This window comes from Meriones unguiculatus, chromosome 19 (assembly GCF_030254825.1).
Source record: "Meriones unguiculatus strain TT.TT164.6M chromosome 19, Bangor_MerUng_6.1, whole genome shotgun sequence".
In the NCBI taxonomy this organism is placed as follows: domain Eukaryota; kingdom Metazoa; phylum Chordata; class Mammalia; order Rodentia; family Muridae; genus Meriones; species Meriones unguiculatus.
Window position 1 is genome coordinate 32485152 of NC_083366.1, and position 27517 is coordinate 32512668.

Consider the following 27517-nt stretch of genomic DNA (forward strand, 5'->3'; position numbering starts at 1 on the left):
CCCCCCTCTCTCTCTCTTCCTCTTTCTCTTCTCTATCCTTCTTCCTCTCTCTCTCTCTCTGAAACCCCCCTTCCCCCAATAAACCTCCCATGTGGAACCGATCTCGTGGTGTGATTTGTGAACCCTCATGTAACCTCCACAGGCACACAGGCGCACGCTTCCTAACATTCCTGCTTTGGTCCTAACACCAACAGCATTATAGAATCACACATATTAATCTATTCAGCTTTTGCATAAATGTTCAGTTTATTTATAACTCTTTAATTAATTAAAAGTAACAGCTAATAAAGTCCATTTCAAAATACATTGATGATGTGAAAACACGAACAACATGAAAATAAAGACTCCTGATTTTTGAGACTGCCTTATGATGAAATTACCCTTTTAACTTCTTTAGTGTCAATTCTGGGTGAACCAAGATGGCCTCTTTATGCTTCGTTCAACAATCCTCTTCCCTTGATCCTGCTCTGACGGTTTCTCTCCTGTGTACAGGACCACAGTCTCTACAGAAGGAGCTTTAAAAGGACCCCCCTCTTGAGCCCATATTTGTTGTCTGATTTTTTTTGTCTCCTGGCGAACTTTCTCATAGCAATAGCCACAAACGACATGTTTCTGCTTCAGGTGACCACATTCAGGGCAAACGTCTATATTGTTCTTTAAAACAAACAAACAAACAAAAATCCATATTAACAACAGGCAATGTAATGTACAATCACCAGCATGAGCCCTAAAATGCTGACACTGTGGCTGTCTGAGAATGTTCACGCTACGTGAGGTTATACACTATCTAGTTCAACTTTAACAGAAAAAATACAAATATAGAAACACTGACTTCAAATTGGCAAGAAAATTATAACTAAAACTCAAGTTTGCCAACCTAGTATACTTTTACTTGTATAGCCTATGGGTAAACTATTCTCAGATTCTCTTGTCTAGCTTCTGGCTTGAGTAGAATATTTTCATTATGTGTGTGAGTATAGTCAATTCCACATTAAATATTAAAAACCCTAGTCAAGGAATAAGTTTGGACATTTTTACAGAAGAAATGGTTGTGTAGATCCCGTGCGACTTTTGAATTAAGAGCTCTATGAGTCCTCTGACTTCAAACAACAAATAACCAATGAGGAGCCCATCAACACAATGAGGTGATCCATCGAGGAAGAGTTAAATTACTTCACAATTCATGCTGAGCCAAACAAGATGGAAGACTATTATAAAGCTGGCTTCAGTAAGGTTATTCAATGGGAAACTTGAGGAAGAGCGTATGTGCATGTGCTGAGAGTGTGCATGTGGGTGCAAACATGCACGCACATACATGTGCACGCGCATACACACACACACACACACACACACACACACGCACACACGCACGCACACGCACACGCACGCATTACCTTAATTTTAATAAGCTTCCGAGGGTTTCTTCTCCTACACCGATTAACTTCTATGGTGCGTCTGTGTTTGGGAGCTGCCATCCAAAAGATACTCTCTAAAAAGCTGGAATTCTCTTCATTTCCACTGGTATCATGCGGTAGTTCTGTGAGGACAGATGGACCCTGGACTGCTAATGCTGGTGCTATAAAAAAAATAATACAACAAAAACCAGATACAGAATCAACTTGCAGTTCCTAACTGTTTATAAACACTATTTTAACAATATGTGTGTTGCTACTAGACATACACAAGTATAAAGTACATGTGTTTGTGTGCCTATGTGCACATGTGAAGGGTAGAGAACAGCTTCCAGAGTCAGGTCTCTCCTTAAACCATGGAGTCTTGGGGCTAGAACTCAGGTCCTGAGGCTTGGCAGCCAGGTCCTTTACTACTGAGCCATGTGGCTGGCGTGACATACGTTGTTTAGAATGTTAAACTCAATAAACATTAATAAGCCCCAGCTTTCAAAATATGCTAAAGCTCAGACAAAAGACAGTTTAAAATAATTCAAATAGAATGTTTTGTTAGTGCAACCTACCGAAGCAACTGGTCTATTAGGCATTTCTACTCTTTCGCACTATGGGATACTTGGTTTAGTAGTAAATAATCTTCAAGTAAATCTAATGCTGAGATTCCCTACATGGACTCTGACCAATACTGAGATGACTATACTGGCCATCATCTGTACCACAATATCCAGATCCAGTTAACTCTTTCATCTTTAAATCTGATAGGTTCCTTCCTTAATATTTAATCTTGACCTGTGTGCTAAGAAAAGTTTTACTATTTATGAGACTATAAAGTGCTTTACTTCTGGTTTCCTAAATTGCTTAGATCACTCCTTTACCCTTCCTTTTGTTCTTCAGACTTGGAAAAGGTCGCTCCATTCTTAGGACTTCTTACCACTACATGAGCTGTCCAAGCATATACTTGAAATCCCAGAAATCAGGAGGTTGAGGCAGGTTGATCGGTGGCTTAAGGCCAGACTGGACATGGGTAGGAATGTTGTCTCACCCTCCTTTTCCCCTCCAAAAAAAAAAAAGAATAAATAATAATAATAATAAAAGAAAACAAAGGTTTCTATATTGGCATTCTTTCTCAACAGACCTGAAGTATTGTTACATATAGCCCAGTCGTTTATAACAGCTTTGGACTGCCTGAGTGACCTTGGGGTTTTCTTGGCCTGTTAGACAAGGAATGGATTGAAATGAGCACATGGAGACAATTTATTACACCGTGTTTGAGACATAATGGAATATATCTGTGTTCAGACTGTCCAGTCACTATCACTTCTGGGATATGCTGTAAATAACAAAGCAATTTAAGTTTTAACTTCCAAGATACCAGGAATTTGAAAGTAGCCTGGGCTACACAATGAGTTTCAGAGCACCCTATGCTACAGAGGTAGTCTCAAAAATAAAAAATAAAAAAAATAAATTAAGAAAAAGAAAATTAACCAGACAAAAAAAAAAACAAACAACAAAAAAAACCGCCTGAGCTGTTCCTTTCATACAACCCGGAAGCCCTCACCAACCCACCCTCCAAGCACTCTCTCCTTACGGACCCCACTGAGGACTGGCAAAGCCGTTCCAGCTCTGCTGCAGTTGCCGTTGCAGCAGCTCCCAGCACCTCTGGAGCAGTCCGGGGCGCCCTGGCCACCGAAGCGACAGCAGCAGCAGCGGGGGAGCCATGTTCCTCAGAAGCGGGACGCGTGCTGGGAGCATGCGCACGCCCGCCCACTCCCCAGACTCCCTGCTCAGAGCATGCGTAAGGCCTCTCGTGCGCATGCGTACGGGTCAAAGTCCGGCTGCTTCAGCTCTTGAAACTCCAATTCCCAGGCACCCCTGGGCCGAGTCTCCTCCAATCAGAGAAAATAGAGCAATTAAAGGAAACAGACGTACTGCTCATGGGCGTGGCTGTGTTCAGACTTTCCGGCTAAAGATGGCAGAGCGCGGTTACAGCTTCTCGCTGACTACATTCAGGTACCCGGGGGGGCCCAGGTTCCATGAGTCTTAGGTCACAGGAGCTCCCTACGCCTGGCCCCGGTGTCCGGGATCTGGCTGGTGTTTCCGCAGGATCGCGTGGGGATGGGGCTAGGCTCGCAGCTTTGCAGAGTCATGTTTGGTGCCAGGCCTGGGCCCGGGCCCGCAGTTACGGGTTGAGAGCCCGGAAGCCTTGAGCCAGCCACTGGCTCTCCCTCTTTAGACTAGAAAATGGGTGATTTGGGATAGCCTGTTTCCATCTGGTCTATTCAGGCTTAGGATACCCTGCCTGGCCCAGATTGGCCTGAGCGGGAGCTTCGGAAACCCTGACTCCTGGTAATCCATGCGCCCCTTTTCCTTTTGGGAAATATTCAGTCTCCGTTTAGCAGCTGTGTGCCTTGAAGCTCACACTGCTTTCGGTTTCTTCTGTGCTCCCACAGAAGCCCAAGTACTACAAAATGAAAAAGCTGATTTCCTGTCAGGTTTTCGTGGCTCACTCAAGCTGATAAGCTAAAGTCGATGATTTGCTTGATCCGTTAACAAAAAAAAAAAAAAATGCTTTAAAGAAGATTTAGTCCTTTCTGTTATGAGAGAGAAACTTAAATAATTATTTTCTTAAAGTGCAGTTGAGGTGAACCATTGTACCCTGTTTAAGAAAAATCACAGAAGAATTTAGACAAAGGACTGAGGTTTGACCATTTTCTTAAGGATCCGACTGAAATCTGAAGGGAGACTGAATCTACTTGTTGAATAAGTGTAATTCTGGTTTTCCACTACCACCCATGTATGATGAGCTATGGATTAGCTAACCATAGCTTAGACAGTTGAACTTTTTCAAGGTTGCTCACGAGCATCTATGGTGATATTGAAACTTTGTTCGTTATGAAAACAAAAATTAATATAGTTTTGTTACAATATGTTGTCCCTCTTTTTTTTTTTTTTTTTTAAAAAAAAAAAGCCCTTTGCAGCTTCAAATAAGACGTAAGCACATGCAATTTTGTTTTTATTGTTTTAGAACCTTTGAGTGAATTCCATTTAATTCCTTAGTGAATTATTTCATTATATACTGGAAAGAAGCTAAATTATGCATGGTAGTCACTTTATTTGTAAACAAAACAAATACAGCCTTATGTGTGGTCTCACTGGAGCTGAGAGTAATGGACATAGATAGATCATAAGGGTTTTTTGTTTGTTTGTTTTAAATTTGTTTTTGAGACAGAATTATTTGTAGCCCGGGCTGGCTTAAAATGGCCAATAACCCAGGATGCCCTTTGACTGATTCTCCTGTCTCCAGTCCCCCTGTGATGGGATTATAGTAGTATACTCCCATACCTGGTTTATGCTGTGTCATGCATCCTAGGCAAAGCACTGGACCATAGGAGTTACATCTTCTGCCCCTGCATCTTCTGTAATAAACATCCTAATGTTTTCACCCATTTCTTTAATATAACAAAACTTTTAAAACCTTTAGTTAAAAGTCTGTTTAGGAAGAAAACATTGTTTTTAGTCTTAAACTATTGGTGGTACAAGCTGCCAGAAGTAGGAAGTGAAGTGAGTTCTCTCAGTTTACAGTTTGGCTGAGGATGATGAGTGAGCAAAAGAAATTGGTGCCTACTAGTGTGAATTCTGCAAACTATTTTTCTGTTGCTGGGAATTTTATTGAAAGGTGTGAAAGGAATATAACCTCAGACTGATTTGTCAGGAAAGGCCTACACCTGTTGATTTTTGAAACTACAAGATAGGAGCTGGATGTTTGAACATTTAAGAATAAAGACAGAACAAACCATAGTGAAGAAGGAGGTGTATGGATGGGGCCAAACATGCAGGGTAGACAAGAGAACAAGAGTGTGCCAGTGTGAGTAATTTTTGTTTGTACTGAACCAAGAGGTTATTACAGGATTTATGCCGGGGCAACAAGGTACAAAGGTGGCTGCTTTGGAACTGAAGAAGAGAGTAAAGTAGTTAAAAGCCTGTTAAAGTGATTCCAGTTAGATGCTGGTGTTTTCTCACAGGATCCTGGGGTTACTGGCCACAGAAGCTGCCTGATTGCATGGTATGCTTGCCTGGAGTCCAGGCTGGTGAGTGGTGAGCAGGCAGTCGAGTAATGCTTTGCTAGTCAGAGATGGGGAACAACAGCAAGGCAGGAAAGAGGGTTAGTGCCCCTGCATGAGGATATCCAAATCTTACAAGCTCAGATTCGATCTCAGTGGCTGGAAGGTTAGATTAGTGAGCTTTGACCTCTCTGTCTTCCTCCTGTCAGGCATGCCTATAGGAAATGCCTGAAAATGTGTGACTAAAACATGTGAATAAAATAAACGTGGTTCTTTTTCAGCCCATCTGGTAAACTTGTCCAGATTGAGTATGCTTTGGCTGCTGTAGCTGGAGGGGCTCCTTCAGTGGGAATTAAAGGTAACTGAATATTTTGTTCACTTCAGATGCTTGTTAATAGCTGAAGTAGATATAAGTGCATAAATCTTAACGGTCACTTTGTTAGTTTAGAACATTTTGAAGTTTAAAAAAGCATTCTGAAATAGATAAATTATTAATAGTCTTTTATTAGAATTTTGAAATTTCAAAAAATATTCAACTCAGTAATTTAAATTTTACAGCACATACAGTATGTTAATCTATTGTGATAATTCATAAGTAATTTTTTTCCTCAGAAAACGAATATTGCTTTAGTTTTTCACTGGTTCTGTTTTTCTCTGGAAGTTTTATCTTCTTTATAAAGGGCTATTTGTCAAACATCTAAATATAAAATTACTGTATGTTCTAGTATCCTTGTAAAGAAATTTATCATTTATATTAGAAGGGTTAACCAAGGTAATTGTTTTAAAACCAATAAACCTGAAGATATTGAGAGAGCTTGGCTAATACTTGCAGCTATGGGGATTGTTTGTTTGTGTGGTATAAATGACCAGTGACAGAGATAATTTATTATTTTTTTAGGAAGTTTTTGTATAAGAATCCAGAAAAGATTTTGTAATCTAGAGATAGCAACAAGTTTGTTTCATACTTAAGCTTGTAAGTAGAAAGCTAATGAGAAACACATTGTAATATTTGTCTTTTTTTTTTTCTTTTAAGCTGCAAATGGTGTAGTATTAGCAACTGAGAAAAAGCAGAAGTCCATCCTGTATGATGAAAGGAGTGTGCACAAAGTGGAGCCGATCACCAAGCATATCGGCTTGGTGTACAGTGGCATGGGCCCAGATTACAGGTGGTATATCCCAGTTAACTGTTCTTCCATCGTCTCATATTTAATCCCTCTGTATGGTTGTTTCATTTAGTCTTGGCAGCTTGATGAGAGCTAAGTTTAATTTGCCTGTAAGGATTACTTAATGGAGGTTAATCTTGTGATACACGGTTGTAGAAGAGGTGATAAATTACATGCTTTTCTCACCAGTTTTTTTTTTTTTTTTTATCACTATCCCATTTCCTTTATCCAAGGACTTGATAGGAAGGGCTTTCGTCTTCTGATGCAACTTAATGATTTAATTAATGATTAAATGCATTCATGCTATAATAAAATATTGTTACGGTGATTCAGGCAACAATGGACCATGTAGGCTAACATCATCCTGTTTATATCTGCTGTTGTCAAAGGGATAAAATGTCTGTAAGGCCACTAAGGGCTTCTGAGTGGCCAGCCAGGACTCAGTCTGGTAGAATCCCTCCTTTTGTGTTCCACTGGAAAAGACAGTAACACCTGTTACGTTGGGCTGTCAGTAAGTTGAAACAGATTGACAGCTTCCTTTTTGTCATACACAACTAAAAAGAAAACTAATGTCATAAAACAAGATAAGAGTTTCACTTTGAATTATAAGCCAGAACATGATCTGCTTTCCTGCCCTGGAAAATTCAATACCACTGTGTAGAATGAACACTGTAGTAGACTGCTGCTGATACCATAAACTGGGGAAGGACGTGTATCAGACCAGGCTGCTGCTATTTAGTCTGTGCTGGAATCCTGAAGAGGTTGTGTTTAATACTGGTGGCAGCAACAGGACAGACACGAGCTAGCTAGAGTGAGGCAAGGAGGCTAAAAGCGATTTCTACCTTTGTGACCTTTTTATCTGTGTTGCCACCAGAAAATGTAGTCCAAATTTAGGGTGGGTCTTCCTGCCTCAAATAATCTGATTTTTCAAAATCCCCTACAGGGTCTTAGTTACAGTTCTAGTCATGTTGACACAACCAAGATTGAACATCACAATAGTACGATTTCATGCGTGAGGTAGAAAGTAGTTTCTTACCGTTTCTGTCATCTTGGAAGGGCTACTCTGCATTGTAGGTGGAGCTGAAGTAGACTACAAAAGACACAAGCTGACAGAAATACCCAGAATTGTATGTGCGTGCATCTGTGTTTGGGGTGGCTGGAGAGACGTTTAAATGGACTGCTCTCAAGATAAGGGGGCAATTTAGAAGAAGTCACAGAAACTCTTGTTTTATAAATTAAAGCTGTTACCTAAATAGGATGTTTTTCCTGCATCTGTATCTGTACAACATGCATGTAGCACCTCAAGCTGCTAGAGGGGCCATTGGATCCCCCCAAATTGCAGTTAAGATGGTTGTGAGCCGCCATGTCGGTACTGGGTGTTGAACCTGGGTCCTCCGGAAGAGCAGCCAGGGCCCTCAACACCTAAGCCATTTGTCCAACTTTGTAAATCTGTTACCAACTGTACTCTAGTCCCTGCTTCTTTCTGTTTGTCTCCTATTGTAAGTCTCTGATGTTTCTTTTCTAAATCCACTGGAATCGGGTGTAAAGCGTGAGACTAACTCTCCATGAGAGCTGCTAAAGAGACGCATGCTCAGCGTGTGCAGTGTTTCTGAGGAAGAAAGCTGTGGGTGCTTAGTAGAGTGTCATCATCTTAACTTTCCTCTTCATTGCCTTAGAGTGCTTGTGCACAGAGCGCGGAAGCTTGCTCAGCAATACTATCTTGTTTACCAAGAGCCCATTCCCACAGCCCAGCTGGTCCAGAGAGTAGCGTCTGTGATGCAGGAGTACACCCAGTCGGGGTAAGTCGCTTTATCACGTGGAGAAATGTGTCATGGATTTGAAGAAGGAAAAATAAAGCAGTTAAGTCCAAGTCTTAGCCTCTCTGTATTTGCTAATCAAATGAAGGAAATCACTAATAACTGTTTTTGGTTTTGACTTGAAATAATTTCTTAAGGTAAGATATGTGTTGGTGCATACCTGTAAACCTAGTACTCAGACACTGAGGGAGGTAGATCACAAATTCAAGGCAAATTTGGGTTCCATAGTTAGATACTGCCTCTAAAGGAAGAAAAGAAGGGGAAAAAGAATGTGTATTTACCCAGCAACAGAGATTTGGATTTTAAAAGGGATCTTTACCAGTGCTTTTTTTTAATCTTTAGTGCCTTTGTACTTAGCTTTTCAACCAAAGTGATGATGAGCACATGCAAACAGCAGTAGCATTTTAATTCCTATATTCTTTTTATAAAAGGATTTAATTGTTCATGCATTTTATGCATATGGGTATTGTCTTCATGTATGTCTGCACACCAGAAGGGGATATAGGATTCCATGACAATCATGAGACTGCAATTAGAGATGGTTGTGAGCCACCAGGTGGGTGCTGGAAATTGTACTCAAGACAGGAGAGCAGCCAATGTTTAAACCTCTGAGCCATTTCCAGCCCTCCAGTATTCTTAAATTACACCGAGTGAGATAGTTTAAAGGTACTTGCTGATATGTAAGCCTGTTGAGAAAGAGGCATTTATTAACTTGTTAGGAAGTCTTTTTTCATGCTTAGATAGTAACACCATTATTTTTAGGTGTGTGTGTCTTAGTTCGCTTTGTATACCTCTAACAAAATATCTGGGCCAGGTTTTATTTTGTTCAGGTCTTGGTTCATAGTTGTCCAGGTTTTGCTAAGTTTTTCTTTTTTTCTGGCAGTTAGCATTGCATGGTCAGAGGTCACAATGAGAAAGGAGAGAGTGGGCAGTGGCCTTCTTCATAGAAACAAACCCACTTCTTTGAGACCAAACCCCCTCTGGGAAACAAGCATCAGTTCTTTCTCAGGATGGAATCTATTAAGTCTCCACCATGTTCCACCTCTTGAAGATTCAATTTTGTAATTATGTTATACTGAGAGTTAATTCCTGATGAACTTGTGGGGAGTGAAACCATAACAGGTGATAATACATCATTTGATTTGGATTTACTGCTATTCATAACGGTAAAGAGAATTCATTTTATATTGGTTCATTTAGAAGTTAAAGTTAAGTCTAACTCAGTTTACTTGCTCATCTACTTTTGAATATATATAAAGTCTTACTTTATTCCAAATCATTTTTATTTTCTTCCTACAGTGGTGTTCGTCCGTTTGGTGTTTCTTTACTTATTTGTGGGTGGAATGAGGGACGACCGTATTTATTTCAGTCAGATCCATCTGTAAGTATCATTACATATATTTGTAAGACTTATTAGAATTGTTTTTTATATGTAATAAAAATTGAAACCATGAAACTTTAACATTTAGTAGCATTTTTTTTTACTTGTTTTTAAAGATTTATTTTAACCTGTAAGTATAGGTATGTGTGTGTGTGTGTGGCTGTGTTCATCTGACTTCACATGCCTTTAGAGGCCAGAGGAGTCAGATCCCACTGAAACTGGGGCTACAGGTAGTTGAGAGCCATCTGACCTGGTGCTGGGGCTAGAACTCGGGTGTTCTCAAATGCTAAGCCATTTCTCAAGCCCCTTCACTTTTTTCTTTTAGAAAGTATAATAAAGAAGCACACATTTGTTTGAACATTCAGCTTTTTGTAGCACCATCTTTGATAAGGAGGCTATATGCTATATTAGTTTTTGCTCTGTTTTGGTCATATTCATTAATGTGTACTTGAATGAATTGTAGTTATCAAATTTCATTAGGTCTCTTAAACTCTGCTACTTTGGTAACAACTCAGTCAGATGTGTGACAAGAGGCTAGGTGTTATCACCTTTGCCATTAGTTTGATGCTGAAGCTGTCATGAATATGACTCTTAGAACAGAAGCACTGATCTAACTTGAATTCAGTGTTTTTCAAAATGATTCTATAATTGCTGTCTTGATTGAGCTGTTTCTTCTAAAGCACAGTGTTGATGTTTGGATCTGAGTAGTCCACATTTTTTCATTTGCTTTGAGGCGAAGCCTAAGAAAAAGTTCAAGGTTAGGGAGTGAATTTTTGTTTATGAATTATTAGGTAATTACATGTTCTCTCCATGTAAGCCATACAGTCTTACCTTATAACTGAAATGGCAAAATAAAAGTAATAGATTGTGAAACTGTTTGTGAGCTTCTGAAGCTAAATGGCTGGCCTGCGGTTTTGCCTTCCCAGCCAGTAGAGGAGGCATTCCTTGTATTCCAAAATTCCTTTGGTGATTTTTCTTACTGACTCTAAAAGACAATTTTTTAATCTACCTGATAAGCTTTCCTCTATTTGTATATGTTTTTTATTTTGATTTTTGGTTTGGTTTGGTTTGGTTTTTTTGAAGACAAGGTTTTTCTGTGTAGCCTTGGCTGTCTCCTGGACTTGATTTATAGATCAGGCTATCCTCAAAATCACAGAGAATCTGCTTGCCTCTGCCTCTCTGAGCACTGGGATTAAAGGAGTATATCACCAAGCCCAGCCATATAGGGCTTCTTAAACATTCCACTTGCTACTCCTTTTTACATGGGGAAGTTAATTGTAACCATGATAAATATAAAATAGGTACACAAGTCAAATATTGACGGACAGTAAATCAGAAAAAAACTATCTGAAAACAGTTCTTTGGTGTACATATAATTTTACCTTTTTTAAAAGACAAGCAAGTTTGCATAGTATTGAGATGTATGGGCTTGTTTGTTTTTACAGAAAGAATTAGGTCTTTATGAAATGTTATAATCTGCAGGGCCTTGGAGCTTCAACAATTCCAGAGTTGATATTTTGATTTATACTTGTCAGTGCTAAGAATACCACTTCACATTGAATACTTGCTACGGAAATGTCAGAAAATGCTCAGAGTCATTTCAAAAATTGTTGAAACCAAAATTCATTTAATAATTTTTTAATGAAACTTAGTAACTCAAACAATAATTTTTAAAATAAAAATTCTAACAGTAGCATCTAGGCCGAGTAATGCTGACAGGAAAACATTTATTCCCTGTTATTAACTCATGTTTCTATAAAAGCAGAAAACCTTTTAATCACAGTCCAGACACCACTCCCTGATATACAGAAGTTTCAAGTCTGTGTTGATTGGTATTGTGTGGTGTGATGGCCTTTTTAATGCAGGATGAGGCAATGTTGTGGTGATGTCACTTAGGTAGTGTGGGGAGAGCTGCCTAAAACACCTCGGATTCTTTGCATATTGATTTTGAACTAATTTTTTATGGTAAATATTAAGAAACCTTTCACTGTTGCCAATATTTTATGAGCCCACTAAAATCAAAGATCCTGATACCTTCAATGAAAACGGTCCATTATGTTTAAATATTGTTCTTGATATTTAATTCCTACTTCCTTTTATCTAGCCATTAAAATACATCTTTATTTTTTCATTATTTGCACTTACCGTTATGTGTTTGATGAGTTTTGATATGTGTATATATGTGTACATACATAAATACCAGAGTAAACCATGACCACAGTCAAAATTAACCTCTGAGTTTCTTCATGACTCTTTGTCATTTGTTCTCCAGCCTTTAAGCCAAACCTTTTCTGTGGAACTGCCATTTAACTTGAGTAAATAATAATGAGTTTAGATTTAGAGAGCGATTAGAGTTAAACACAGATATCAGAGTACTGTGGTCAGGTGAATGTTTTGAAATGTCTGTCTCTCCTGACTAGGGCGCTTACTTTGCCTGGAAGGCCACAGCAATGGGAAAGAACTATGTGAACGGGAAAACCTTTCTTGAGAAAAGGTAGGCTTCCCAGGACTGGGCTCCTGGGCAGAGTGATCTAAATGGATCTCAGAACTCTTAGAGTGATAAATCTCACGGATCTAACAAGCTCATTGTATCACTTTCTATTTGAGTCTTGTTAGAAATACAAGAGAAAACATCCTAATACCTTGTTTTCCTAGTCTTCAATGTATTTAGTGGTGATATTAGTTCATTTCTTAAGGATACAGTTCAACGTTGCTTAATTTTTTATTAAATATTTATTTAAATGGGGTCATGGGGTGGTTGAGACAGTTCTCTTAAGTAGCCCTGGCTCTTCATGAACTCACCGTGTAGACCAGGTTGGCTTCTGACTCACAGGGATCCACTTGCCTCTGCTTCCTGCCAGCATGCCCAGTCTTTGGTTGTTTCTTAAATGTTTACTTTGTAGTTTATTTTATCAATCATATTTTTTTAAATATATATTTAGAGTAGAATGTTTAATAATGACTTACAAAAATTAAAAATGGAGGTAGCTGGATATGGAGGCCCATGCTGTATCCTGGCGATTGTGAGGCTAAGGCAGGAGGATTGCTTCAAGTTCCAGAAAGCCTGGATTACAGGAGGCTGTTTCAGGCTGTGCAACAAAATAAGGGCCTGTTTCAAACAAAGCAAAAATTGTAAGACCAATAGTTGGTATTGAGCTGATCATGTGCTAAATAAAAATTTGCTGTTGGTGGTGAGCACAAACAGCTGCTCTCACTCAGCTCAATTGTGGATTCGTTGTGATCACTGTCCTCCACAAGTCTCTGATGTTTTGGACAGGATGTTTTATAACTGAGGTGTAACAGATAAAGCCTCTATATTTTTCGCATAATATTCATGGTGAGATTATTAAAGATCTTAGACTTTTAAGCAAATTGTAAATTCAGTCTTGATGATAAAGCACTTTAGCTTTTATCTATTAATGAAAGACAGATGCTATGGTGTAACTTATAATTACAAGATTTTAGCAACAGTCTGACTTACTATAGTATTGCTAAAGAATACAAGTGCATTTTTTATGTGTATTAGTGTGAAGGTGTCAGATCCCTTGGAACTGGAGTTACAGACAGTTGTGAGCTGCCATGTGGGTGCTGAATTGAACCTGGGTCCTTTGAAAGAGCAGGCAGCACTCTTAACCACTGAGCCATCACTCCAGCCCAAGTACACTTCCATAATGAAGTTTTTTCCATGGTGTTAGAAGTTCATTGGCAAGCCTCACTCACTTTATTATTTGGGGACAGCAGTCTTGTTGATGATTAGGGAATGCTTTTACAACTTAGTATTTTTAAGAGGGTTAGATTTTTTTTTTTTTAAAAAAAAAAAGATTTCATGTTTTTACTATCCTTTTATTTAAAATAGTCATCTAAACAGTGCTGTAACATTTCCTTTTTTTTTTTTTTTCTTTAGATATAACGAGGACCTGGAACTGGAAGATGCCATTCATACAGCCATCTTAACCCTGAAGGTTAGCGCAGCATCCACCAAGTAAATGCAAACTGTTCTTTCTAATGAACTACTTATGAAATTGACCATTTTCCTTCCTTCCTTAATTAGGAAAGTTTTGAAGGGCAAATGACAGAAGATAACATAGAAGTTGGGATCTGCAATGAAGCTGGCTTTAGGAGGCTCACCCCAACTGAAGTGAGGGATTACTTGGCTGCCATAGCATGAAGAAGATGCCTGGACAATCTAGATCTCACAGTCCATCTACTTACACGTGTTTAAAGTATGTTTTGTTTGTGCGGACTTATTTCTACATGGTTTAATGGATTCACATTTTTAAAATAATAGTCATAATAAACTGTTAAAATCAATTTGTAGGTTCCTATTTTTTTTTTTTTAAGAGAGAATGACAGGCTCTTAAAGATTTATTTATTTATTACTTATACAGTGTTCCTCCTGCATGTATGCCTGCACACCAGAAGTGGTGACCAGATCGCATTATAGATGGTTGTGAGCTACCATGTGGTTTCTGGGAATTGAACTCAGGAACTTTGAAAGAGCAGCCAGTACTCTTAAACTCTCAGCCATCTCTCCAGTCCCCCAATTTTGTAGTTTTTAACAATAAAACTTGCACATGCTTTCTCATTTCATCATACATTGCAAAGTAGAATGATAAAATCACTCTTCATATATTTTTATTAGATCTTATTGTCCCCTTTACTGCCAACTACAACTCTGGTTTTTAATATAAAAGACAGCTCTGGTTTTTAATATACATCATGGCTTTTAGACCTATTGATAAATTCATGAACTAGGCTAGGAATGTGTTCAGCGTGTTGGGTGTGATCCGTGAGGTCCTGGAGTAGTCTGCAGTGGTACTATAGCAAGGGAGTGTTAAACCAAATCCGTCTCCTTCAGTAAACAAAGCATGGTGTGCTGTTTGCTTCTCCATCTCATGTAGATAAACTGTAAAAGGATTCCCTAGATTATGGTAGAACTTTCGTAAGGGTAAATAGAAATACTGGTAACTAAATACTAAGGTCAGAGCTGCACCTCCCTCTGTAAGGTCCTTCGAAGCAAGCAAGTAGTTGTAAAAGCATGGTGCATTATTTTAATTGGATTTCCCCCACCCCCAGGCATCTTAGGGTAAAGACACTCTTATAGAACAGGCTGTTTATGAATGTTATTATCGATATGAAGAGGTAGACAGTTTAAATGTAATGTATGGTGTAATAATTGAAAAGATTTTGACCAACATTAGGTAAAATTTAGAAGTAGCTTTAGAATATTTTCGACAGGGTATGCTGTTTATATTCTACCATTACTATATCTGTATCTTGTTAGTGGGAGGCAGTGACATTTTAAGAGATGGGAAGGTAGCACCTTGACCTTCAGGAGTTACTCATGTATTTATTGCATGTCCATGGTTTGTGTATGGGCACGTGTGCATGTGGGTACCAGTGATTGATGCTGGGTGCCTTGTATGGTTATAGTGTACCTTCTGTTTTTTGACATTGTCTGTCACTTGATCCCAGAGCTTGTGTGCTCTGTAGATGCCATCTCTACCTTCTGAATGCTGCCACTAAAGCTGTCCCTCCTGTCTGTGGGTACTGTTTATCTATCCTCCAGTTCTCACACTGCACTGCAGGTGCTTGAGCTGTGAGCGTTACCCTGCACTGCTCTTCTACTTTAGGCTATGTCTTGAGGGGTTGGAGAGATGGCTCATTGGTCAAAAACGTTCATTTGCTCTTACAGAGAATTTGGATTCAGTTCCCAACACCCACAACCATCTATACCTCCAATTTCAGAGGAGCTGAAATCCCCTTCTGACCTTCGTGAGCACCAGGCATACACACATGCACAGACATACATGGAACTTTTAACTTAATAGCTGGCTGAGTGTGCAAAGAAATTAGAGCTGTTCTCAATGTATGGGCCGTGAGATCCCTTTGGCTGTTAAACCACCCTTTCACAGAGTTTGCCCAAGACTTTTAGAAAACATATTTACATTATGATTCACAACAGCAGAATTACAGTTAAGTAGCAACAAAAATAATTTGGGAGATTAAGAACTACTGAATTAGAGGCTTTTTCCACTCCCTTTTTTGGGGGGGTGAAGTGGGGCAGCGGTTTAAACTTGATATTGTAGGTGAAAAGACAGATTTCTGTTAGCTGCTATTCAATTTGGTTAGCTCTCTAATGTTCAATATTAAAATAAAATTTAAAAAGAGAATGTCTGGTGGCGGTTATCCATGCTTTTCATCCTAGCATTCAGAGGCAGAGACCTGTGCATCTCTGAGATTGAGGCCAGAATGCTTTATAGAGCTACAGGGCAACCAGGAATACACAGGAAATCCTGGGTCCAAAACCACCAGAAGAATGTCAACATTTATAAATCAAAGAGAGGAAAGCAAAGGTACATAGGACAGGAAAAGTGCCAATAGGTGCAGCAGAGGCCCTTCTGCAGAACAGAGAGGTGAGAAGTAACTGAAGCAGATTAGATTCAGGGTCAGCTTTCTTGTGCCTCCGTTAAATGCAAAGCTGCCAAAACTCCATTTCCTTTGTGCACAGGACTGAACAAAGTAATTCTCATTGGCCTTTGTCCTAGTTGTTCTAGAAATCCATTCTTTGATGTAGGGACCCACTGAATCCTCAAATACTCAAACCATTTTAGGCTGGTGGATTTTAGTTTCTTTTAATCTTGTGTATTATGTTCCCAGTGTTCATAGCTTCTCCCAACATTTGTTTCAATTTGTATCTGAAAGAATTTTCTCTTAATTCCTTACCATGAATTTTGCTTTGTAAAGTTACAAGCAGAGAAACATGGCTATTACTAAAATTTACCTACATGGAGGCCAGGTAAAAGGGGACTTGAAAGGAAAAACTGGTTTATAATGGGGCACTAAGCACTTTAAGAAATTTTTGGATTTTCACTGACTGTTGGTACTTAACCTAACTCATTTTCCTCTTCTCCAAAGGGCCCCACTAGGGAAGCACGATGCTGCCAGGCTGCTAGAACTACAGGGAAGCTTCCTCTTTATTGTCCTTCCCCATGGCTCTTAATATCCAGGGTTCCTGTGAGATGTAATCTGAAATGAAATCTAAAATGTATAGAACTGTTCACATGGCAGTATGTCAGAACTTGTCTACAAGCTTTTCAACTCCCCAAGTCTAACCTCTGCCCCACAGGAAAGAAGAGCAAACTGATGCTCACTGGAAGGGGCTGGTACTCTCCTTGGATTAGAATCTTAATTTTCTGGTAACCAGTCCAATGGCCCTTTCGTTACTTACAGTTCTTACCTGTAACAACATGCTTTCGCTCTGTGGCTTCTGGAATTTTCTTTCATCTTTCTGAAGTTTCACAGTGATTTTATTTGCCGTTTGGTGAGCTTTTTGTTGTTTGTTTAAATATGGAGTGCTTCTGGAATTTGTGTCCTCTTGATCACCCCAGTTTTAGTTAATATACTGCCGAAGGGAGAATATTTGCTAAGTTTAACATTCATTTCATTGAACACCCAAGTAGGTCCTTCACTACAACAATTAAAAATGTTCAGCTGGGTACTGTTGGTGTAAGCTGTAGGGCAGACATAATCCTTGCAGAAACAAGCAGATCTCAGGGAGGCCAGCCTGGTCTACCTAACCGAGTCCAGGACAGCCAAGGCTACACAGAGAAACCCTGTCTCAAAAAAAAAAAAACAAAAAACAAAACAAAACAAAGCAAACAAATTAAAACTTTTCTTTGTAAATACTTTAGTATATTTAAAATTTTCCTTTTAATTTTCTTGATTATGGACCTAAAGTTTCTGTTAAGTGAATATCTGACTCTTGGATTTTGCTCTTTTTCAATCTCTTACTATACTTTCTAGTCTGTTGATGTTTAAAATTTGAGATACTGGCTTTACTTTGAAGAGCTGTTTCCTATACTATGCCTCCAGCCCTTAAATGAAGAAGCTTATTTGAGGGCCAGAGTAACCGGTCCAGTTACAAGGTATGTATTTAAAAAAACTCCTGTGCCAATTCTGTCCTCCAAATTCCAAACGGAAGAATGTTTGGAATTGTTGAGTTTGAAAGAGTGTGGTGCCTACCTACTTATTGTAGATTGTGAATGTCAAGATTTCTTTGGAGGTTTTTTGTTTTTCACTGTTTAGAGGGGAAAGGTGGAAGGGATGAGTAACGGAAGATGGGAGCACCCAGAGGAGCAACATTTTAATAAAAAAACTTGGCACTTCATAATGGTGCCTATCTTTTGTTGGGCTTTAATCTAGCACCCTCGTTTACCTACAACACCATAAACTTATTTCTGGGGAAGTATGAAGAACAGGCCAGCTGTACCAAATGGAAGAGGGAACTCTCTTGTGTTCTCAATGAAGTTTTTTTGTTTGTTTGTTTTCTTTTAAGAAATCTGTTTTTAGCCTAGGAACCTGCCACAGAGGGCCTCTGAAAGGCTCTGCCCTGCAGACTATCAAAGAGGCTGAGACTTTATGACCAACTGTTGGGTAGAGTGCTTGGAATCTTATGTAAGAAGTGGGAAATAGTAGGTTATGGAGAGGACAGGAACTCCACAAGGAGAGCAACAGAACTAGAAGATTTGAACACAGGGGTCTTCCCAGAGACCCATACTCCCAAGTATCAGGCATGGAGATAACCTAGAACCCTTGTGCAGATGTAATCCATGGCAATTTAGTGTCTAAGTGGGTTACATAGTAATGGGAAGAGGGACTGTCTCTGACATAATCTGATTGGCCTCCTCTTTGATCACCTCCCCCTGAGGGGGGAGCAGCCTTACCAGGCCACAAAAGATGACAATGCAGCCACTCTTGATGTGATCTGATAGACTAAGATCAGAAGGAAGAGGAGGACCTCCCCTATCAGTGGACTTGGGGAGGGGCATGCATGAAGAAGGGGTAGGGAGGGTGGTACCGGGAGGGAAGGAGGGAGGGGCTTATGGGGGGATACAAAGTGAATAAAGTGTAAAAAGTAATAATATAAAAAAAAGAAAAAATCTGTTTTTAATTCCGATCCCCATCTAGACACCTGAAGTTCCAAAGCCCTTCTGAAATTTGTGTTTGATAAACCCTGCCGGCTGTTTTAGGCTTTGCTGGAGGCATTTATAGGGGGTGTCCGTGTTTAAGTAACTTGTATGTGGCTCGGGAGCAAAATACATCTATCTACCTTTCAGTTTAGGACAAAATAAATCAGTGTGTAACATATGTGGACTAGCATTGGCTGGAGTAAGCACTGGATGAAATACTGCTCCTGTCTTAATATGCAGTTACTCCCATCCTTCAAGGAGCGCTTAGGAGCCAGGATAGAAGAAAAAGATGACAACTGAGGTCTAATATTTAAAATTAGGTTTGCTTTCTCAAATTTTTTTCTGGGTAGTTTTGGACACTCCACTTGGCTAAATATCCCTAGCTACGCAGTTCTCTGCCCTGTTCGGTCAGGCAGCACATTTAAAGGCTCCTAGGCAAAGGCCAGGATGGTGCAACTAAAAGTGCTTCCGAGTGGCGTTTGGAGCCTGACGACTCTCCGGTTTTCACTTTGTTAAAAATAACCAAGCCTGAGAGGCAAAGAAGTTTTAGTATTCAGGGCTCAGTGAGAGCGAGACCCAGCCCTTCACTCTCTGCTCGCTGAGAGCTCAGCTTTCCGTTCCGCTGGTGGCCGAAGCCCGGTGCCCTCAACAAACATGGCCGCCGCGCCGCCGCCTGGGACCCGGCGTTCACCCGGCCGGAACCACGTAATGCCGGAGGCGGGACCCAGCGGGCGGAGTGCCTCTCAGCCCAGCAAGGTGAGGGCTGGCTGCTGAGCTGTCCCTGCATACTACCTCTGTGTGCCCTCGCATTGTGTGCATGGGGTCTGGCGCTGCTGGTGAGGACCCGGGGACTGAGGGAGCGAGTGGGGAATAGAGGGAGGTGGAAAGAGAGGGAGGAGCTGGGCCGGGTATCCGGGCAGGAAGGGTCAGTTCTGCGTCTTCCCTACTCTGGCCTCTAAGCACTGGGCCAGCTGGAGCCTGTTTGATCCGGACCTGTTGGGCCAGGCTCAGCTATGCAGCTGGACGTACCGGGATGGGACCCGTACCCACCCAGAAGCACCTCACCCCTGGCCCTCCCACCCTGCCATTAGTCCAACAGCCAGCCTGGCCACCATAGTGTGCTCTTCCGAGTCCTTCTTCCAGCTTTTCCTTCAGAATGGGAACAGGAGGCAAGTTGGTTGTCCCCTTTGTTCCTGTAAAACATGCTAAGTTGACATCACATGCAGAAAGCAGGCCGTCTTGATTCCTTGGCACCCAGACTCTGGAAATCAACAGACAACTCCTTAAAAGACTGTCTATCCCGTGAGGATAGACTTTAGTCCCAGTATTTGGAGAGCAGAGGCAGGAGGATTTCAGGACCATCAGGGTATGAAGAGAAGCACTGCCTGAAAAGGCCCAGGAAACAAAAAACAGTGAAGGAGGCAAAGGAGGTGAGGGACCCCAGTGTGGTCAGATTGGGAGCGATTCTTGTTTGGACAGTTTGTGGGATTTTTTAATGTTAAACAGTTGTTTTTACATTTAAAAAATCAATTAGTTTTTTGAGAATTTAATATCACGTGTTTTGTTCATAGTCACCCTAGCTCCCACAACTAGTCCCAGATCTACCTCCTCTTATCTACCCATCACCACCCCTCCAAGACCAGTTTGTGCTGCTCAAGTAGTCTTGAATGTGTGGGCTTCCACTGGAGAGTGGGTGACATACTAGAGGCTACACTCTTAAAGAAGACTGCCTCTGCCTCTCCAAGCAGCTAAAAATCGCCAATAGTTGCCTGGCTATGGGAGGATTCTGGGCCCAGTTTCTCTTTCCAAGCTGGGTGTTGATTGGTCTGGCTTGGGTGTGCACAAGTTTTGTGGATGCGCTCACAACCCATGTGAGTTCATATATACAGCTGACTCGCTGTGCCCAGAAGAGGTTTCCTTGTGGTCATCTACCACCTCTGGCTCTTTACAGTCTTTCCTCCCCTCTTTCCGCAATGCTCCCTGAGCCTTGTGAGGGTGAACATACATGTGTTACGTATGTTCTTTCAGGACTAAGAGTTACATGCAGTCTTTTATTCTCTGCACCTGGGTCAGCTGTGGGCATTAAGTACGTGTTAATAGCCATCTACTATAAGTAGAAGCTGCTTAGATGAAGGTTGGGAGGTACATTTATCTGTGGGTACAATGATGTCAGTTTTATACTACCTATTGAGCAGCATAAAGCAGTAAGTTTTCCCTCAGGTCCTGTGATCTGCCTGGTGTAGGTTCTTAGCCTAATAATGATGCCAGGTGTGGGCTTCATCCTGTGGGATGGGACTTAATGCTACCATAAAGTGGCTGGTTACTCCCATGGTATTGATGCGCACTAGTGGGCATATCTTGCCAGGCCACTCATAATTCTAACTCCAAAGAGTCAGAGCTGGGTATCATTGAAGGTTACTCTTCTCCCCTGTTAGCCTGCATAATGCCTTGCAGAACCACGAAAACTAGATAGTAGGGGTGAAGCCTCCATGTCTGTACCAGCTCAAATTGTTCTATGGCTCAGATTGGTGGTGTTCTCAGCGTAGGTTTCCATGCGTCTTTTTTGAAATGTCTTTAGTGTTATTTTTCCCCTCACACACTTCCTCCTCTATACTACACTTAACTCTCACCCCAGTTTAACCCTTCCTGTTCCATTTTCCCCTTTAACCCTTCACAACAGCGTATTCTTTCTCCTCCTTTAAAGCTCCTCCCCTGGCCTCTTAGTAATGTTCTGATCTCTATGGCTGTTTTCAATTCTTTATATATTCTAGACACTAACCCTCTGTCAGGTGTATAGATGTTAATTTTTCCCCCATTTTGTGGGCTGCCTGTTTGCTCAAGTAATGGCATCTTTTGCTGTATAGAAACTTTTTAATTTCAGGTTTCATGTATTAATTGTTCTTAATGTCTGTGCTATAAAGGTTCTGTACAGAAAGACTTTTCCTATGCCAATGAGTTCCAGTATGTTCTATATTTTCCCCTTTATCAGAGTTAGGATATCAGATCTGAGGTTGAGGTCCTTGATTCATTCGTAGTTGAGTTTTGTGTAAGGTGAGAGATAATGATCAAGTTTCATTCTTCTGCATTAGCTTTCCAGTTTGACCAGCACCATTTGTTGAAGATGTTTTATTTTCTCCAGTTTACATTGTTGACTTCTTTGTCAAAATCAAATGGCTTGAGGAGTGGGAGTTCATGTATGGGTCCTCAGTTATTTTCCATTGACCATGAGTTTCTTTTTTGCTAGCACTATGCTGTTGTCATTACTATGGCTCTGTAGTATAACTTGAAATCTGAAATTATACCTTCAGCATTTCTTTTGTTGTTTAGAATTGTTTTTGCTGTCGTGGGTTTTTTGCAGTTCCATATGATATTTAAGATTGTTTTTCTTTCAAATTATGTAAAGAATTGTTTTGGAAATCTGATGGGGAGTGTGTTGAATATAAGTGGTTTGCTTTGGTAGGGTAATAATTGTCACACTATTAATCCTACCAACCCTTGATGGTCTTTCCAACTTCTGATATCTTCAGTATGTTTTTTCAGCATTGAAACTTTTTTTGTTTATTTAATAATTTTATACAGTATATTTCTATCATCTTTCCCCTCCAAGATATGCCTTCCCTCCCCTCCCACCTAACTTTGTGTTCTAGCAAAACAACAAAGTACACAAAAATCATGGAGTGGTTTTTTTTTTTTTGTTGGTTAACTATTTATGAATGTAAAGCCTGCCATGGAGTTTGGATGATATACACAGTGTCACTCCATTGAAGAAAACTGATATTCTCTCTCCCAGCATAAATAAATTGCAAATAGCTTCTTGGTAAGGGATAGAACTTTGAACTTTGTACATACTTTCATGCCGTTTTTGTTTTTTGTTTTTTGTTTTTTTCTGGCTTGATTTTTATAGGTCTTGTGCATGCTGCCACAGTCTCTGTAGAGATAGAGGATTTTCACAGTCAATCTTCAGGAGTCTGTGGGAGGTGCTCAGTACTTCTCCAAAGGAAGGCAGTGAGTGCCGATGGAATTGGCAGTGTGAGTCTTGGCTCCCTGCCAGGAGTGGGGTTCAGAAGGCAGAGATTCATGATCCTTCTGAATGGTGAGTCTCGGGTAGGTGGAGTTGCTGGTTTGGGCCTAAATCCTCTCCCTTGAGAGAGGTGGTCATGTAGTGGGGATGGGAGTAGTTGGAGGCGTGAGTCTGGTGTCGCTCTGAGGAGAGAGCAGGTGTGCACATCAGAGATGCGTAGAGCTGGCTGGAGTGGGCATAGTTGAGTTAGTGAAGGTGATTAAGATAGCTGGGGTGGGATGGAGGCAAGGACTTTCAGGGGGAATGGATGGGGTTAGCTGCTGGCTCCCTGCCTGAAAGAGGAGTGTGGGAAAAGGTCCTGGAAGGCAGGCAGGACACTTGCTGCTTAGGCAAGTTGCAGGAATGGGTGGAGTTGTTGGTGTGGGTCCTTGAATAGTGGGGATGGTTATAGTTGGAAGTACAATCTGATGTCTGCCTGTAGAATTCACCAGATGTAGACAGTAGGGGCGGGTGGAGTTGAGTTGGGGGTGGGGAGAGTCTAGGTTCCTGGGGCAAGGACTTTCAGCAGGGATGGACTATGAAGGGGTGTGTAGGAAGCTATTTTAAACCTTCACTCTTGATGTTTGGAACCTTAAATTTTTCAGTAGTTGAATAATAAGACTATTGATAGAGATACAAAACACATTATCAGATTCTTGCTTTTTTTTTTTTATCCTGATATAGGACATGCTGTGAATCCCATAGTCTGAAGAAATGAAGGTCTAAGCAAGTGTCAGAATCCAACATACTTGAGGAACAGTTCAAATGTACAGCTTTCTGTAGCTGTCAAAGGAAGGAGGCTCTCCCAAACTCCGTACACTGAAGCCCAGGTTCATTTCCTCAAGCTACGTAGACTTTGCTGCTAGATTGGACTTTTAAATCATTCTAACAGTAGCAGTGCATTGAAGTGTGCTTCGTTGCTGTCTTCTCTGAAAGGAATAATGCTGTCAGCATGTCTGCACACTCCATGCTTTCTGAAAGGATTTCCATAGCCAAGGAACTGATCAAGAGAGCAGAATCACTGTCTAGATCAAGAAAAGGTGGCATAGAAGGTGGTGCAAAGCTGTGCAGCAAACTGAAGGCAGAATTAAAATTCTTACAGAAAATAGAGGCCGGGAAGGTGGCTATTAAAGAGTCCCATTTACAAAGCACGAATCTAACACACCTGAAAGCCATTGTGGAATCTGCAGAGAACCTAGAAGAGGTCGTTAGTGTTCTCCGTGTTTTCGGCTACACGGATACCTTTGGAGAAAAGCAGACTCTTGTGGTGGATGTCGTAGCAAATGGAGGTCATACCTGGGTCAAAGCCATTGGCCGGAAGGCTGAAGCACTGCACAACATCTGGCTGGGCAGGGGCCAGTATGGCGACAAGAGCATCATTGAGCAGGCTGAAGACTTCCTTCAGGCCAGTCGCCAGCAACCGGTGCAGTATAGCAACCCTCACATCGTGTTTGCATTTTACAACAGTGTCTCCAGCCCCATGGCAGAAAAGCTGAAAGATATGGGCATATCTGTAAGAGGAGACATCGTGGCGGTCAACTCTCTGCTCCATCACCCGGAGGAGTTACAGCCCAGCGAGAGTGAGTCAGACGATGAGGGCCAAGAACTTCTGCAGGTGACAAGAGTAGACCGAGCAAATGTACTGGCACGTGTTGCCTTTCCAACAGAGATCAAGGTTGATGTGTGCAAAAGGGTAAACCTGGACATTACTACTTTAATCACATACGTATCTGCCATGAGTTATGGAGGCTGCCACTTTATCTTCAAAGAAAAAGTGCTCACAGAGCAAGCAGAGCAAGAGAGGAAAGAGCAGGTTTTACCTCAGCTGGAAGCATTTATGAAGGACAAGGAGCTGTTTGCCTGTGAGTCTGCTGTCAAGGATTTTCAGTCCATTCTAGATACCTTAGGGGGGCCCGGAGAGAGAGAGAGGGCCTCCGCACTAATTAAGCAAGTCAGTGTGGTACCGGACCAGCCTTCTGAGCGTGCCTTGAGATTAGTGGCGAGTTCAAAAATCAATAGCCGTTCGTTAACGATTTTTGGGACAGGAGATACCCTGAAAGCCATCACGATGACGGCCAATAGTGGTTTTGTCAGAGCTGCCAACAACCAGGGTGTTAAATTCAGTGTGTTCATCCATCAGCCTAGAGCACTCACCGAGAGTAAAGAGGCGTTAGCTATGCCCTTACCAAAAGATTTCACCAGCGATGGTGCACGCTAGTGCTGTCCCATAAGTGTTGTCGTGGAAATACGTTACTTATACCAAAGGCTGCCCTTCCCATCTAAATTGGGAGAAAAAAAAATAAGTTTATAGTAAAAATAATATCTAGAACCCTTCCGTGTTTAAATAGAAGTTCTTTGTGTTCAGTTTAAGGTCTATAAATTAGAAAAAGCTCAAGAGACATCTTATATATCTGTGCATTACATTGCAAACTATATCATAGCAGGTAAAAACAAATACATCTGTGTAAGGCTTTTAGCTGTCGTATAATGCTTTTGTTTTCCTCTGTTGGGCTGCAGCCTCCACTGCAGGTAGTCACAGTTCATGGAATATGGCTCCTTGATTCTTGAATTCATTAAACATCTGGAGAAAACTCTGAGGCCTGCTTTTCATTGTATTTATTTGTCAGTTATGTCGATCGCAGGTGGGAGATAATAGTTATTTCAGATCCTAAAGTCTCTGCTTGTTATTAGTGAAAATATCCTAAAAAAAAATTAAAACTAAAACTAGTGCTATTAAAAATTTTAGAAATGAAATGAAAACTAAAATTCCTACAAAAAAAAATTAAAAATTAGTTTTAAATGTTTAATTTTTAAAACAATTGCTTTGTATCAGACACAGTTTGCTGGGTATGTTTACAGAGTTTATAATTCATATGGAATGAAAGTGAACTTTGATCTGTTGAGTCTCATCTATTTATTGATATGCCACTTGTCTTAGCTGTGGTTACAATGGCAGCAAGCTAGAGAGGAAAGGAGAGTGTCTTAGGCTTACGTATCCTAACTCACAGTCCACTGAGGGGAGCCAAGGCAGGGACTCGAGTCGAGTGGAACCTGGAGGCAGGTTTGATATGGAAGCCATGGAAGGGTGTTGCTTACTGCCTCACTCATCCTGCCTTCATAAGGAACCCAGGCCACCAGCCCATAGACGGCACCACTCACAATGGGCTGGGCCCTTCCCGCATAAGCCACCGATGAAATGCCCCACAGGCTTGCCTGTAGCCCGGTCTATGGAGGCATTTTCTCAGTTGAGGTTCCCTCCTCTCAGATGACTTCAGGTTGTGTCAAGTTGACATAAAAGTGTCCAGCACACCACTGTAAAAGAGAGGTAGCCAACAGTCTTCCTAAGCTATACCTAGACCATTGAAGGTGTAATATTAATTTGGACAAGTTGAAAATGTGTTTTTCCTTCAAGTCTGAACAACCCCGTATTGCAAGTATTTGAGTTACTAAAAACTACCTTCTTTATTCTGTTACCTTATAGCAAGAGCTAATTGCATTATATCATTCATGAAATGATCATGGGGATAGTGGATGATAGCTGCATGTAATCAAAAATAAGTTCTATGGCGACAGTGTACTCAGAACTTTATCATTTACAATAAAACAGGCTCACAAAGTGTGTGTATATTTTCCTAAAGACAGAATTGTTTGAGAGTAGCGTTGTCTTTCCTAACTGTAGCAGAGAAAGGAGTTAGCATTGGGATTTGATTTGGGATATTGGCAGCCTGATTGCGACTCCCTGCCAACTTCGCTGAATCACAAGAAGGGTAACTTAGCTTCAGGCAACAACTTTGAGATGAAGTTTGTTCGTCAGGATCTAGGAACACTAAAATGAAAACCAAATTGGATGTAAGTGGCACTTCTCTGGGAAGAGGTCACTTAACACATATTCCTCTCAGGAAGAGCTCTGTGTGAATTAGGTGTCAAGTTTAGTGTGGGGAGGTATGGTCTAGTTTTAGAGATTGTAATTTTAAGCACCTATTTAAGGCAGGTTCTCAACCTGTGGATTGTGACCCCTTGAGGACAGGGGTTGCCTGAAGCCATTGGAAACATAGGTATTTGCATTATGATTTGTAACAGTAGAAAAATTACACTTACGAAGTAGCAATGAAAATTATTTTTTCTTTTTTTATTATTATCATTTATTACAATTTATTCAATTTGTATCCCAGCTGTGGCCCCTCCCTTGCCTTTTCCCAAACCCATCCTCCCTTCCTCTTCTCTCCCTATGCCCCTCTCGTAGTCCACTAAGAGGGGAGGTTCTCCTCCCCTTCTATCTGACCTTAGCCTATCAGGTTTCATCATGACTGGTTGCCTTGTCTTCCTCTGTGGCCTAGCAAGGCTGCACCCCCCAGGGAAAGGTGATCAGAGAACCTGCCACTGAGTTCATGCCAGAGGAAGTCCCTGCTCCTCTTATTAGGGAACCCACTTGGAGACTGGGTCTATGGGCTACATCTGAGCTGGAGTTTTAGGTCCTCTCCATGCATTGTCCTTGGTTGGGGTATCATTCTCTTCAGGGCCCCAGGGATCAGTTTTTATGGCTCTGTTGGTCTCCTTTTGGAGCTCCTGTCCCTTCCAGGTCTTTCTATCTCCCCCTTCTTTCATAAGATTCCTTGCACTCTGTCCAAAGTTTGGCTATGAATCTCAGCCTCTACTT

General features: G+C 41.0%; 3 protein-coding genes across 7 annotated transcripts; 2 read left to right on the plus strand and 1 right to left on the minus strand.

Moving 5' to 3' along the window:
- Positions 1-227: 227 nt before the first annotated feature.
- On the minus strand, positions 228-3178 carry Mrpl32 (mitochondrial ribosomal protein L32). Its single transcript, XM_021654884.2, has 3 exons — positions 2999-3178; positions 1395-1576; positions 228-654 (listed from the first exon to the last, which is right to left on the minus strand). Exons 1-3 carry the CDS (start codon positions 3156-3158, stop codon positions 400-402), a joined length of 597 nt encoding a protein of 198 aa, XP_021510559.1. The 5' UTR covers positions 3159-3178; the 3' UTR covers positions 228-399.
- A 105-nt stretch (positions 3179-3283) lies between these two features.
- On the plus strand, positions 3284-14139 carry Psma2 (proteasome 20S subunit alpha 2). The gene is made up of 8 exons (XM_021654885.2): positions 3284-3416; positions 5749-5825; positions 6501-6633; positions 8307-8429; positions 9747-9828; positions 12249-12322; positions 13733-13790; positions 13880-14139. Exons 1-8 carry the CDS (start codon positions 3376-3378, stop codon positions 13994-13996), a joined length of 705 nt encoding a protein of 234 aa, XP_021510560.1. The 5' UTR covers positions 3284-3375; the 3' UTR covers positions 13997-14139.
- A 5310-nt stretch (positions 14140-19449) lies between these two features.
- On the plus strand, positions 19450-25457 carry C19H7orf25 (chromosome 19 C7orf25 homolog). Of its 5 annotated transcripts, XM_060372301.1 has the most exons (4): positions 19543-19636; positions 19761-20230; positions 22705-22893; positions 23545-25457. In XM_060372301.1, the coding sequence occupies exon 4, from the start codon at positions 23813-23815 to the stop codon at positions 25076-25078; it is 1266 nt and encodes a 421-aa protein (XP_060228284.1). In that variant the 5' UTR covers positions 19543-19636; positions 19761-20230; positions 22705-22893; positions 23545-23812; the 3' UTR covers positions 25079-25457. The 5 variants fall into 5 exon arrangements, with proteins under 5 accessions (XP_060228285.1, XP_060228286.1, XP_021510564.1 ...); XM_060372302.1 differs by lacking the exon at positions 19761-20230 and having other exon boundaries at positions 19450-19556; XM_060372303.1 differs by lacking the exon at positions 19761-20230 and having other exon boundaries at positions 19501-19636; positions 22705-22904.
- The last annotated feature ends 2060 nt before the right edge of the window (positions 25458-27517 follow it).

What these genes read in the sequence shown, in the direction of transcription:
- C19H7orf25 (XM_060372302.1), top strand. Translation starts at nt 23,813, where the DNA reads ATGTCTGCACACTCCATGCTTTCTGAAAGGATTTCCATAGCCAAGGAA.
- Mrpl32 (XM_021654884.2), bottom strand. Translation starts at nt 3,158, where the DNA reads ATGCTCCCAGCACGCGTCCCGCTTCTGAGGAACATGGCTCCCCCGCTG. An exon ending in CTTTGCCAGTCCTCAGTGGG is followed by an intron (nt 1,577 to 2,998) that starts GTCCGTAAGGAG and finishes TTTTTTTTATAG; the next exon opens with CACCAGCATTAGCAGTCCAG. An exon ending in GGAAGCTTATTAAAATTAAG is followed by an intron (nt 655 to 1,394) that starts GTAATGCGTGCG and finishes TTTGTTTTAAAG; the next exon opens with AACAATATAGACGTTTGCCC.
- Psma2 (XM_021654885.2), top strand. Translation starts at nt 3,376, where the DNA reads ATGGCAGAGCGCGGTTACAGCTTCTCGCTGACTACATTCAG. An exon ending in TTCTCGCTGACTACATTCAG is followed by an intron (nt 3,417 to 5,748) that starts GTACCCGGGGGG and finishes GTTCTTTTTCAG; the next exon opens with CCCATCTGGTAAACTTGTCC. An exon ending in AAAACCTTTCTTGAGAAAAG is followed by an intron (nt 12,323 to 13,732) that starts GTAGGCTTCCCA and finishes TTTTTTCTTTAG; the next exon opens with ATATAACGAGGACCTGGAAC.